The following is a 14165-nucleotide window of genomic DNA, read 5'->3' as shown; positions in this document are numbered from 1 at the left end:
AGAAGAAGAAATTCTAACGAGAATCTTTTAGAAGAAAAGTGACAACTATTTCTTGGAATCCAACGACCGGATTAAATTTGAAATGGAAGTAAATATAAATTCTAACGAGAATCTTTTACAAGAAAAGTGGCAACTACTTCTTGAAATCCAACAACCAGATTCCACGAGAAAATCACACATCATAACTGAACCAATCAAAATCATCATTTAATCTTGCTTCAACGTATGCAATAGTTAGGCTAAAATGCTTGGTTTTCCAATCAGCAAGCTCGCGGTCGATGATACAAATTAATTAGAGCACCCGTGAGCCAACCTTGACTCTTAAAAATGGTCCCCACCATTTTGGAACCAACACCTTATATTGGAGAGCGGGGCTCTTAAATCTTGATTTTTATTTCGTATTTAATTTTAATGTTATTTTTAATTAAAATTAACATTAAATTTAACAACTTCAAATTACATTTATTAAAAAACACAATAACTTAAAAAACATTACAATAATTATTTTTTCTATTTTATCCTTATTTTAAATGTATATGTAGATTAAATAATGAAGTTATATTTAGTTGTTATTACATTGAATCCCACCCTGAAAAATGAAAGATTATGTACAATGTGTAGTACACTATAAATAGTGAAGCTACATTTAGTTTTCTATTTCTTGTACACTATAAACAGTGCAACCTGGTTGTACGGTACAAGCGCCAGCCCGGGCCGGTGTCCGCGCCCCAATGTGGATGCCCTTAACGCCTGCAAACTAAATTGCAATTATAAGAAAGATAGCTCGTGAATGAAAAGTTGATTTGAATTCGGCAAGACATGAGTCAATGACTAACCTGATGAGTTGAAAGAGAACATCAATAACGAACTTGAATGCTGTAATTTTCATACTCCGTTTCTTGTTCATTTTGTATCCTTTTGGCCGACTCCACGAGAGATTTGTTCCGCCCATCAACCTCAATCAGTTCAAGTGTCGGAATGTATCCAAAATCATCTGGAATCTCTGCAAGAGAAGGACACCGTTGAAGTACTAGACTCTTGAGCTTTGGAAAGTGGCTGCTGTCCATCAACCATTCTTCAAGATTGCATTCATCAATCAGAAGAAATTCCAGCTCTTCAAATTCTCCCTCACTTGTTTTCCAAATGCTTCCGTCACAAGCATAGTTTCTCAATTTGAGCACTTGAAGATTAGGCAATGAACCAACAATACTCAAATCTTCCCAAGGATGATGCCAACCGCTCAAGGTTAACTTCTTCAACGCCTCAGGGAAAACAGGATTCAAACTTGGCCTCAGAGAGAAATCACTACATATCTCCATTTTTAATTTCTCAAGTTTATCTAAACGTTGAAGATTTTCTAGATGATATTCATCGTCAAGCTTCCCTTCTATGTAGCATATTCCCAACTTCTTAACATTTGGAATCATTTCCACCATCCTTTCACTGCATACGAAGTTTGTTACAAGTGAAAGCGTATGCAAGTTTTCTAAAGGAGGAGTTTCTCCATCTAGACGGGGTAAGGGATGAAATGAGGAGGAGATGAGATGTCTTAAACGCGACATCTTCCATATTTCATCCGGCAAAGTCACCATACATGGCTTTGTTGGATAAACAATCAAGGTTTCAAGATTTCGAAGGCTTGATATTGATGAAGGAATCACGGTAGGCGAGCTCAAGGCAACATGCTTTAAATGGAGCAGCTCAAACACATGATTTGGGAGATCAGCTTTCACCATATCCAATATGCTAAGCAATCTAAATTTCTCCAATGAGCCTATTTTACTTCTTTGGTAGCATATGATAGTTTGGATGGTTGAGCCATCTATCTCTAGCAGATTATCAGAATAAGATACACTAATACGGAGTTGATCTTCGAAAATCTCAGGAAGAACAAACTTACCCATGAAATACAGAAGAAAGTTCTCTTCCAAGGATCTCACCAAGCACAAGTCGCGCAGCAGATCATGAACGCCACAGCTCTTGATTCCGCCATTGGACTTCCTCTTCTTGACCAGAACAAGATTCCTCTTTATGAGATCCATCAAAAACCCCTCTGCTACTTCTTCAGGGGATTTGGTCAATGTTGATTGCACAAAGCCCTCAGCTACCCACAATTTCACCAAATTTGAGACAGGAATCTCGTAATCCTCCGGAAAAGCTCCCATGTACAAGAAACAATGCCTCAAATGATGAGGCAAATTGGTATAACTCAAAGATAGTATTGCAGCATACTTCTCTTCCTCTGCAGTGATGGCTAGATTTATGTTGTTTGCAATCTGCTCCCAGTCGGCTTCAGTTCGACTGACCTCGGACAAAAGCCCTGCAATCACAACAATCGCAAGAGGCAATCCTCCACAGCTCTTCGCAATCTTCCTTCCTATCTTTTCCAATGTGGGAGGATAGCTTCTCCCTTTGAACACCTCCTTCTTAAGCAAATCCCAACTATCATCATCCCCCAAAAACTTCATCTCATGAAATTTCTTCGAAGAATCAGCACGAGCAGCCACATCCTCTAGCCTCGTAGTCAAAATGATGCGACTTCCGTCACCTCTATCGGGAAAATAATTCCTCACTTCATCCCAAGTTTTTTCGCTCCACATATCATCTATCACAATCAAATATCTCCTACCTATCAAGGTTTGATACACTTTCTCAGCCATTTCATGATTGCTTAGTCCGGATGTTTCCTCTCTCACAAATTCTTTCATGGAAATAAGCAAATTCTTAAAAATATCGCCAAAACTATAATCCTGAGACACTGTGACCCAAGCACGAATATCGAATTTACCTACGATTAATGGATCGTGATAAATAGTTTGAGCCAAAGTGGTTTTACCGATTCCGCCGGTGCCGACGATCGGAATGAAGTGGAGTTCCTTTGAATCTGTAAACAGGCGCTCCGTTATCGCTTTAACATCAGGCTCTAGACCAATCGCGTCGATTTTGGCCGGCGGTGCAAGCCTTGACGGCGGATTAGCACCGGATCGCATGTCTCTGTATCAGTTGACTTGATCGACCTCAACAGTTGACTCGATGGATCTTCAAATTTTGACCCAAATATTTCGTAAATAAATATGAAAGAGAACTATTTTCAGCTGGATTGTCTAGCAAACTGTTGAATTTGCTGGAAAATCATCGAGCAGAAAAGTGCCCAAATCGAATACAGTTCATAAACTCTTCTATGGGAAGAAGAAAGAAGTGTGGGTCAGAGATCAACTGGGTCGACTAAAGTCTCAAGTCATTGACCTGTTCCAAGTAGTAGTACGAAATTTGAGCAATTTCTTTCCAATGGAATGGAGGGAATAATAATTTGCTTCATTCAATACTTTAATGCTCAAGTATAAAAACTCCGGTGAAACCCGTTGCATAGTGCAACCAAAAGATTGTATCTTCATATGAATAAAGATTTGGGTCCTGTACGACTCGATTGCACCGATTGCACGTGAGACCACATCAATGTCAAATACCTGAAATTTTGGGTTCATGTGAAAGTTTGATACTTTCATTGCTCGAACGCATAAAACGAAAAAGTTGATCATTTGAATATTTAATTATTAATCCCTTAATTTAAATATTTATTTACTAATCTCTATTATCACGAAAATTTGTCATAATTTTTTTTATCAATTAAAAAAGAATATATGACGTTCATTTATAATACTATTAATCTATCAGAACCGATCACCTACTCACCGTGGGCAAGCATAATATGCCCACCACTAATGTGACAATTTTAATTTGAAAAGAGAATTATCATATCTTACTCTAATTAAAATTATCTTAGTTTAATTAAGATTGTCACATCAGTGATGTGCACATTATGCCTGCCCACGGTGAGTAGGTGATCGGTTCTGACTAATCTATATACAACTCTATCATCTTATTAACTTTCAATTCTTTATTAATTTTACAAAATTTGCCATGGATGAGATCCTAGCTAATTCCACTTCATAATCACTTAATTTAAAATTATATTTACTGTGAGATTCTTACTACACTAAGAAAGTGTTTGATTTGAGTGATATAACATGATTGATAAAATAATCTATATTAGTCAAGTGTTTGGTTTATATGATTAGATTCGTGATTGATAATTTGGCCTGAATCAAATCATCCAATTGAGTGATTATTTATCACCTCAAAATTGGATAAATTATTTAATAACTATTCCAATCATATCTATCTCATCCACCAAACCTATTTTATTATTATTTTTTACTCCCTCCGTCCGCCAAAAGTATGGCACAATTACTATATTTGGCGTCCGCAAAAAGTATTCCACTTTCCTTTTTAAGCCATGGTCCCACCATCCACCTTTATATTTTATCCTTACAAACACTCTTTATTTACAAAAAACTCACCCCAAATTCAATCTCCACCACACATCTCAAAAAGTGGTGGGACCCTTTCTCCACTACATCAACATCATCACCAATTTTATTAATCTCCGTGCCCAGCCAAAGTGCCATACTTTTGGCGGACGGAGGGAGTATTTTTTTGAGGGACCAAACCTATTTTATTATACTAACAAATAAACTTATACCTGCAAATCATAATATGAAATCAGGGGCAATTCTAAGGCCTACGCGAGACGTTCGAACGCATAGAACCCTCAAAAATATATAAATCCATATAAGTTTATTAATATTACTTTTTTTTTTCTCCATTCACAATACAATTAATTATGATTATTAATATTACTTTTTAAGTGGGACATTTCCTCCACTTACAATATCTTAACAATTTTCATTCAAACATGTGTCGTCATTTTTAGTGGACAGAGTGAATATAATTTAATAATAAGCGTTATATTTTTTTTTTCGTGACACTGTAATCAACTCTCACACATGTCTATGTTCTCTAATTGGTGAAAACGTAATTGTAAAAATATCAATAGTTAATCACAAATTCTTCTGTGCACCCGGGTATACAGTGTCATTTCAATAACATGATAGTGTCATTTAATATTAGTGTCATTTCAATATAGTGTTAGTGTCATTTCGCTACAATATTATTTATATAACATGATAGTGTCATTTATATAACAAAATAGTGTTAGTATCATTTTAACATAGTGTAAGTGTTAGTGTCATAAGACCACCTCATAGTTAATTTACCACTCTAAATTTTCCATGAGAATTATATCCATTCCTCCCTTTCACACTTTTCTTTTCTAGGCTTCCTCAAAATTGATTTCCAAGAGTCGGTTGATTGTCTGCGGATATTAAAGAAATCATCAGATCCATACTCGGCCACATCGTTGACTTGAAGTCTTTTCTCGGAGACTTACCACAAATAGTCAACAACTTGGAATTGGAAGGCCAACTCAGGGAGGTAGCAACTCCAACAAAAGATGTAATCGAATCTCTTCTGTCCGCAAAAGATCCATCAGATTACAGATCAATCAAGCAGACCGTCGGAGTGTCGGATTCCGATTTCGGGCTTCAGTTGCAGCAAGTAGCAGAGAAATTGGAGTCATTTGTGGTAGAGACGGAGCCAAGCCCCGGGCACGACTCGGGGATCTTCCGGGTAATTTCTTTGTAAAATTATCGATGGACTTTTCATTTTTATTATTTTTATTTTTTATATATAAAATTGGTAAATTTATATCTATTAAAAAAAATATGTTTTAAAAAATTTGATTTGCCTATTATATTCCTCATATATACTTAATTTAAGGTCAATTGTGTAATTTAATATTTTATACATATAATAAATTTAAAAATATATTATGATTTATATTTTATATTTCAATAATTATTTAAGTAGTAGTATCTATTAGAATTCTTTATCCATATAATTTAGTATTTTATATTCTGTAAATTTAATCAATTAGAATTACAATACAAAGAATTATATTTAATAGTTTTAATTTTTGTGAGTTTGGGCATTTAATTGATGTTATAGATGGTTCGAGACATTTTTGTTATAACCTCAATAGTTTAGGCATTTGATTGATATTATTAATAGTTGAGGATATTATTGGGACCAGGCATTTAGTTTGTCCTTTGATTGATATATTTGCGTTTATTTTGGTTGTAAAATTTTTATTGAAAAATAATGAATAAGAAAAGATGAGAAAATATTATTATTTTCTCTTTTCTTCTTTTTGTTTTTTTTTTACCATATGTTTATTAGAGATAAAAAAAATGAGAATATGTTGAAAAATATTTTCACACCCCCACCTTAGGACAATATTATCTAACATTGGCGAGAAAATGAGTGAAAAATGGGCTGCCCCGGAAAATATTCCACTTGCCTGGAGAAAATTTTCCGTCATAATAAACATGTGAAAATGATGGAAAATGAGTGAAAATATATTTTTTCTCTCCTTTTTTATCAAAGTAAATGCACCCATATAAAAGTATAATTTCCTCTGTTCATTTTCAAAATGCTAGCTCCGCACCTGCGCATCATCGAGACGTGCAGCCACAAGCAAAGATATGATGCTTGGTTCTCATGAAGATCTATTCTGGGTAATGAAGCAGCTTACTTTCGGTTGTTCTTCATCCAGACTACAAGTCCTTTCAATTGTTGGAACTGGAGGTATTGGGAAAACCACATTTGCTGAAACTATTTATAATAGTCCAATTATGGAGTGTTTTGATATTCGGGGTTGGGTGACTGTATCACAAGATTATAGCGAAGGAAGGGTTGCTTTAGATCTGCTAGCTTCTGTGAAAGGAATTTCAACTTTACAGAGCAAGATCCCCAAGGAGGACGAAATTCGCGAATACCTAATGGGTGGGAGGTATCTTATTGTAATGGACAACGTGTGGAGTAAGAAAGCTTGGGATGATGTGAGGAAGCTATTTCCTGACAATGATAGGTACCATATAATCATAATTTTAGATTTAGCATGATAAAAGTAAATATGATTAACGGATCCTGATAAATTAATAGTAAGATTCACAGTGGTTTTACAGATTCCGTAGGTGCCGATGATCGGAATGATGGGGAGCTCCCTTGAATCTGCAAACAAGCGCTCCTTTATCTTTGAACATTTCGATCGAGACCAATCACGGTGATTTTGGCCGGCGGCGCGAGCCTTGACGGCGGATTAGCAGCTGATATTGCATGACTTTGCATCTGACTATGTTTAAGGCTGTCATGAATAATTATAGTCTCAGTTGACTAGATCAAGCTCAACAGAATTATAGTCTCAGTTGACTGGTGGACTAGATCGAGCTCAATAGTTGACTCGACGGATCTTCAAATTTTGATGGAGATATTTTAGAAATAAAATATTCCATCCGTCCAGTAGGAATGTATTACATATGGGATGATGCATGTTTAAAGAAAACTTTAATAGATAATATGTTGAGTGAAAATGAGTGGTACGGTTGAATTTGATTGTGAAGTTATGTAGAAATTGAGTGATTGTAATTAAAAAAAGAAAGTGGGGTCATGTTTCAAAATGAAAGTGAAACACTCTTAGACGATAGACAAAAATAAAAAATGTAATACACTCTTAGGGGACGGAGGAAGTACTAGATAGTGCGGAACTGGAATAAATACAGAACTTCGTTTTAAAGAAAAGAGAAAGAAAGGGGATCCAATATTGTTCGTCATTCCAGATTTGGTCTATGATTTTGCAAGTAAACCAATAGCAACATAAGCAAATCTCTCATGTACACTTTAAAATCAAACTTTTCTTGTTCATTCTTCTTGGAATCAAATGGAAGAGACGAATGAAAGAGTGTGTGTTATGTGTGCATGTGTGAGAGGGGGTATACGTGATTTTTCATTATTTTAAAGGTCAGAAATAAGTTAAAATTCATTAACTACACTCGAGTATTGTAATTCAGTAATATTTCTCCTCTTTATACATGTGAATCAAAGTATATTTTAAACTTCAAATTATTTTTCGTTTAACATTATGCAATGTTAAGAGATCTAATTAGATAGACTAAACGCTCTATAAGATCTCGTCTCTAATATATAGGATTAGAATCAAATAAATTTTTTAATTTAAACATCTTGCACTTAACCTAAATTCGTGATTCCGGGTTCAAATTTTATTGGGGACACAATTTACTTTATAAATTAAGTGTAGTTATTTAGGTGTAACGTGTAAGAGATTCAATTCATTACAAAGAAGGTTTATATATAGTACAGCTCAATCCTACATTTATACATTTATTTATGACAGATTTAATATAGCTGCTATATCATGATTGAACTCTTAATTACTACTCCCTCCGTCCCACGAATCTTGACGCGTTTGGATTCGGTACGGGAATTAAGAAGTTGTAGATTAGTGTTTTAAGTGTGTAGTTAATAAAATATAAAAATAATAAAGTAGAAGAGAGAAAGTAATAAAAGTGATAAAGTAAGAGAGAGAGAGAGTAATAAAAGTGATAAAGTATGAGAGAGAAGGTAATAATTATTATCCAAAATGGAAACGTGTCAAGATTCGTAGAACGATCCAAAAAGAAAAACGTGTCAAGATTCGTGGGAAGGAGGGAGTAACTTTTTTTTTCTTTTTTTCTTTTTCCTTTTTTCTTTTTTGATATTCCTTGCCCATCTCATTCATTTGCTTGCCCATCTCCTGCATTTTCTACAAACATATGTACGAAAAAGAAAAGTAGTTACTGCACGCCAAAGAATTAAATTGCACTTTAATTATGACATGTTATGTGCTAGTGTAGAAGTAAAATGTGTTCTAAAAATACTATATTGAGGTTTCGGTCACCAATTTTTTTGATATACAATTTTGTTCAAATTGTAGCTAGATTCGTTGTCAAGAGATTAAAATAAGGGTTAGTCTTTACCCTATTTGAAAAACAAAAACAAAAATATACCCACTATAAAAGAAATGTATAAAATGTACACTTTTTGGGGTTGAAATGACTAAGATACCCTTAAAACAAAAAGAAAATACTAAACAAATCCCTCCCCCCCAAATCCCCAAATCGCAGACACTCTTCTCTCTCTCTCTCTCTTTCTCTCTCTCCACCGAGCGTCCAGCGCCTCCGCCGCAGCCTCTTGCGCCTATAATTGGTAATGAATATATCTCTGCAACTTCAACATCAAACACAAAACGAAACAATTTTGAAATATTCATCTTCAAAACCCCCAAAGCTTTTTCAATTGTAGGTTTTTTCGATTCGATCATAATCCGGTGGTTTGAAAGGTATATTGAGGTCTTCTATACATGAGTTACTGTTATCTAAAACTATTTTATGGTTTATGAACAACATTTTTGAATTGAGTTGATATATTTCGAAGATTCGTGTGTTTGTTCTATAGTGATCTACTTAATGTCGAGCAATAGTTCAATTTGAACTATTGCTCACCACGTTTGATATCTCCGCCTTGCTCGATAGTTCAATGCTCGACGCTTAACGCCTTCGCCCAGTTCTTAGTTGCTCGACACTCGATGCTCGATGCTCGACATTTGAACTATTGCTCGCCTTGCTCGACAGTTCAATGCTCGACGCTTGACGCCTCCGCCTCACTCGACAGTTCTTAGTTGCTCGACACTCGATACTCGAGCTATCGAGCAATAGTTCAATTTGAACTATTGCTCGACACCTCGATGCTCGACAGTACAATGCTCGACGCTCGACACTTGAGTGCTCGACGCTTCAGTGTCGAGCAATGCGCGAATTATACATAAGGGTAAAAATATGGGTTAATGGTGTTTTTTACCCTATTTGAAAAAGGAAACATAAAATATACCCACCCAAAATTAAACATATAAAATGTACCCATTTTGAGGTTGAAAGGACTAAGATACCCTTAAAACAAAAAGAAAATACCAAACAAATCCCCTCTCCAAAAAAAACACCAAAAATCGCAACCTCTTCCCCCCACCCCCAAAAAAAATTGCAGCCTCTCCCCATCTCTCTTTCTCTCAGCGCGCCTCCGCCGCCGTCGCCCTGGCGTCGTCGCCGCAGCCACAGATCCCGTCGTCGTGGCCGCCCAGATCTGCCTCCGTCGCGCACCGCCGTTTTTCTCTCCAGCGCGCTTCCGGCGCCTCCACGCATGCCTCCGCCGCATCCTCCCGTCTCAGCCGTCCAGCCTCTCCTCCTCCTCTGCCTCGCAGCGACTCCTCTCCAAATCACAGGCGCAACCTTCTTCTTCTTCTTCTTCTTCTTCTTCTTCTTCTTCTTCTTCTCTCTCCCATCTCTCTCTCAGCGCGCCTCCGCCGCCCTCCAGCGTGCCTCCGCCTCCGCCGCCCTAGCGCCGTCACCGCAGCCACAGATCCCGTCGTCGTGGCCACAGATCCACCGCAGCCTTCTTCTTCTTCTTCTTCTCTCTCTCTCTACCGATTCCCCCACCTACACGATTTCCGATCTGATGTCGCACGATTTCTGATCTGAAGTTTGATTTTTGAATTTGTGCCAAAAATGTTCAGTGCTCGACGGTTCACATTGCTCGACACTCAATGCTCGACACTTAATATCGAGCAATAGTTCAATTTGAACTATTGCTCGTCTTGCTTGACATTGAACTATTGCTCGACATGCTCGACAGTTCTTAATTGCTCGACAGTTCTTAATTGCTCGACATGCTCGACAGTTCTTAATTGCTCGACACTCGATGTTCAAGGCGTCGAGCAATAGTTCAATTTAAACTATTGCTCGACATGCTCGATGCTCGACAGTTCAATGCTCGACGCTTCAGTGTCGAGCAATGCGAGCAATGCGTGAATTACACATAGGGGTAAAAATGTCCTAAGTGGGTAGATTTTATTGTTTTAAAAAAAGTGGGTATATTTTATGTTTCATCTTCCAAAAAGGGTATATCACATTTTGCCTCTTAAAATATCCTAAGTGGGTAGATTTTATTGTTTTAAAAAAAGTGGGTATATTTTATGTTTCATCTTTCAAAACGGGTATATCCTATTTTGCCTCTTAAAATAATTTGGGTCTGCCGAACTAAAATAAAAATAAAACTTAAACCAAAAATTCAAAACAATGGTTGAATGCGATTCAATTCATTTATTTTTGTTTTCCTTTTTGTGAAATCGAATAACAATTTTTGGTAGAACGTCCATGATCAGAATCTAGCTATAATGACATATAACTAATATCTCTAAGTTTTTCCTCAACTATAAATTCACTCAGACGTAGATACAAAAATTTGGCGTGCCATTTACAGCCTCATCAAAACCATGTGATCAGCCAAACTCCAAAACGGGCAAAATCTCGATCAAGTTCACTGATTAGGACCAATGTTATTCAACTTCGGTGATTCTAACAGTGACACTGGCGGCGGCGCTTCCGTTCTTGCAGGGCATCCGCTCGAGTTCTCGGAGGGGCGCACATTCTTTCACGAGAAAACGGGTCGTGCATGCGATGGTCGTCTCATCCTCGACTTTCTGCCTCAACTCAATATATGTTTGTATTATAACTACATATTGTTAATGTGATGATGGTGTGTGTATAGGTGAGAATCTGGAGACCATGTTCTTGACCCCATATCTGGAATTGTACACTCCGGATTTCTCAAACGACATCAACTTTGTCTCGGACGGCGCCGACACTCTCGGGAAACAAGACTGAAGTTTCGTACACGCTGCGCAACCAAAGTTACGAGAGAACGCAACTTCAGTCTTGCTTCCCCAGAAGTGGGCGAAGTTGAGGCCGTTTGAGAATTCTAGAGTGTACAATTCTAGATATGGGGTTAAGAACTTGGTCTTCAGACTCTCACCTACACACACCCCATCATCACAATAACTCTATGTAGCTGTAAATAACATATATTGAGTGAGGAGGGAGACTCACACAAAAAGTCGAGGATGAGACGACCATCGCTTGCACGGCCGGTTGGCTCATGAAAGAGTGTGCGCCACTCTGAGAACTCGAGCAGCTTCCCTCCAAGAACGGAAGCGCCACCTGTGTCACTATTGGAATCACCAAAGTTGAATAGTACTGGTTTGTTGTGGTAGGCGGCAGCCGTCGCCGTGGTAATTAATGCCGAAGCCAAGGAGGAAGAAGCACACGAAAACAAGGGAGATTGTGCAAAAATAATACATTTTCTTGTTCTTAGCTGAAAGGAAGATGAAAAAGGAGACAATGTGATGGCTCAAAAGCATTACTCGCATCTTGATTAAATGGAGCTATTTTCCAAGTATTAAAAGAAGAAGAGATGATGCATACACTTTAACTTTTTTGGTTAATGCATTTACTATCATTAAATCTGCTCACCGAACTTTTATTGCAGCTTTGGTTTTTGTGCTCACACCACATAGGAATATTTGATGCAGATAGAGAGATGGAAAACAAGAAATTTGTATGTGGTGATCCAGAGAGAAAGAGAAAGAGAGTGCTGATCAGTTTTAAATTCTATAGAGAGAGAGAGAGAGAGTGGGGGATGTAGCTAGCATGAGATTAATGATGAGAGGGTGCTGAAAGCAAGAAATGGGTACCAAACTTTTTCTGCAGTTTTGTTTATGGTTAAAAGGGTATATTAGTGTTATTTATGTTATACTAGCTGAGATCAACCTCTTATTTAGCCCAATCTATTTATTCTAAATAATATTATTGTTGTCCATCGAAAGTATACAATAATTACTCAATTTGACGTCCATAAAAAGTATACTACTTTATTTTTTTGGATATACTCCCTCCGTCTGCGATATCGTTTCCACATTGTGGATGGCGCGGGTTTTAAGAAAAGTGGTGGATAGTAGTGGATATGTAGTGAGTGGAGTTTGGGTCCCACTATTGTTGTGAGTGGAAGTTTGTGGACCCTACTTCTATAAATGGAAGTGGAAATGATATCGCGGACGGACCGAAATGGCAAATGTGGAAACGATATCGCGGACGGAGGGAGTATATAATTTCACTTTCTTTTGTTAGCTACAACCACTTATTTTTATATGGTTTCACACTCAATTCAACCACTCATTTCTACTTAACACACATCTACCAACTGTTTTCTTAAAATCTATGTCCACCAAAAGTTGTATACTCTTGGTGAAAGGAAGTAGTAATATGTTCTAAAACTTACTACTTTTCACTTCCTAATGTTTTCTTCTTCCTTAGATTACATGTGGGAGAGTACCTGTCATGGCGACTCTTTGGGAAATTTTCAGCTGTTTTTTTTCTAAGACCGTCGGATACACTTGCAACTCTTGATAATATAGAGAAGGAGGTATACATAACTTATAAGATTAACCTATATTTATCTGCATTCTATGTGGGGAGTTCAGATTAGGAGGGTGTTTAACTAAGCTTGCTTTAGAAAACTCATAAGCTCCAACAAGTTGTAAGATGTTTAAAGAGTTTATAAAATGTAATGTTTCTTGAGCTTGTAATTAAGTTGTTAAAGTATTTGGATAATTTAACTTATTATATACAAGAGATGAAATTGTAAGTTAGAAGGACATATGTAATAAACTAGAGGACATATGTTGAAACCAACAAACTATATTTTGCCAAACACTTCTCAAAAACTTATAAGCTATTAAACAAATTGTAAACTATATATTTGAAGTATAAGCTTCATCTAAACACCCTATTAATAATGTGACTCGAGAATTAAAAAGTTGATTTTTCCTTTATGTTGTTGGAGGAATTGAATGATGTTGACAGCGTGAATCGAGTATCTTTGGGGTTTGACAAGATGCTACTTTGATGGAAATCATTGTTCATGAGCAGGATCGGTTAGTGTTTAAATTCGTTTGAATTTACTTTTTCATTCTTCATTGTTATTCTAGACTTCATATCCTTGTAACTATGGTGTACGCCGTTTTCATTTTATATTTGCTCTGTGTAGATATATGTCGACCAATTTATTAAAATTCGCATCCAAACATAACTCAGTGGTTGTTGTCGTTGGAATGGGCCATTTACATGGAATTCAAAAGAATTGGAAATAACATGTTGATGTAAATATCTCATGACATTTGTTGATTACTTTGTTTAATTATTAAATTTCATTGATCATTCCACGTTACAATTTTTTTATATATGGTCTTCAATATTGCAGATGGAGCAGCTTCTTCAGGAACGAGGCTTTGCAGGGTCTGTCTGTCCTAAAGTTTATTATTTTTCGTTAGATTATATGATTAAATATTAATAGGTATCCCAGACCAGCTAAATCTTACTAATTAGTTATTCATTTTCGTTATAATTTCTAACTCTACGGTAGAGATTGTGATGTTCTTAAGAGATGTTTTATGTCCTTATTAGACACTTTCTCTTGAAATC

At 36.6% G+C, this 14165-nt stretch overlaps 2 protein-coding genes across 3 annotated transcripts; one reads left to right on the top strand and one right to left on the bottom strand.

The window, feature by feature from the left end:
• Positions 1-561: 561 nt before the first annotated feature.
• On the bottom strand, positions 562-3367 carry LOC131017850 (putative late blight resistance protein homolog R1B-16). 2 transcript variants are annotated; one of them, XM_057946593.1, is made up of 2 exons: positions 837-3367; positions 562-750 (listed from the first exon to the last, which is right to left on the bottom strand). In XM_057946593.1, the coding sequence occupies exon 1, from the start codon at positions 2988-2990 to the stop codon at positions 858-860; it is 2133 nt and encodes a 710-aa protein (XP_057802576.1). In that variant the 5' UTR covers positions 2991-3367; the 3' UTR covers positions 562-750; positions 837-857. The 2 variants fall into 2 exon arrangements, with proteins under 2 accessions (XP_057802576.1, XP_057802577.1); XM_057946594.1 differs by having other exon boundaries at positions 562-757; positions 837-3366.
• Positions 3368-5211: 1844 nt separating this feature from the next.
• Positions 5212-6863, top strand: LOC131018458 (disease resistance protein RPP13-like). Its single transcript, XM_057947178.1, has 2 exons — positions 5212-5529; positions 6399-6863. The coding sequence occupies exon 2, from the start codon at positions 6444-6446 to the stop codon at positions 6861-6863; it is 420 nt and encodes a 139-aa protein (XP_057803161.1). The 5' UTR covers positions 5212-5529; positions 6399-6443.
• The last annotated feature ends 7302 nt before the right edge of the window (positions 6864-14165 follow it).

This window comes from Salvia miltiorrhiza, chromosome 3 (genome assembly GCF_028751815.1).
Source record: "Salvia miltiorrhiza cultivar Shanhuang (shh) chromosome 3, IMPLAD_Smil_shh, whole genome shotgun sequence".
Lineage (NCBI taxonomy): Eukaryota > Viridiplantae > Streptophyta > Magnoliopsida > Lamiales > Lamiaceae > Salvia > Salvia miltiorrhiza.
The sequence above is the reverse complement of the archived record's forward strand: the minus strand, read 5'-3'. Positions and strand labels throughout refer to the sequence as shown.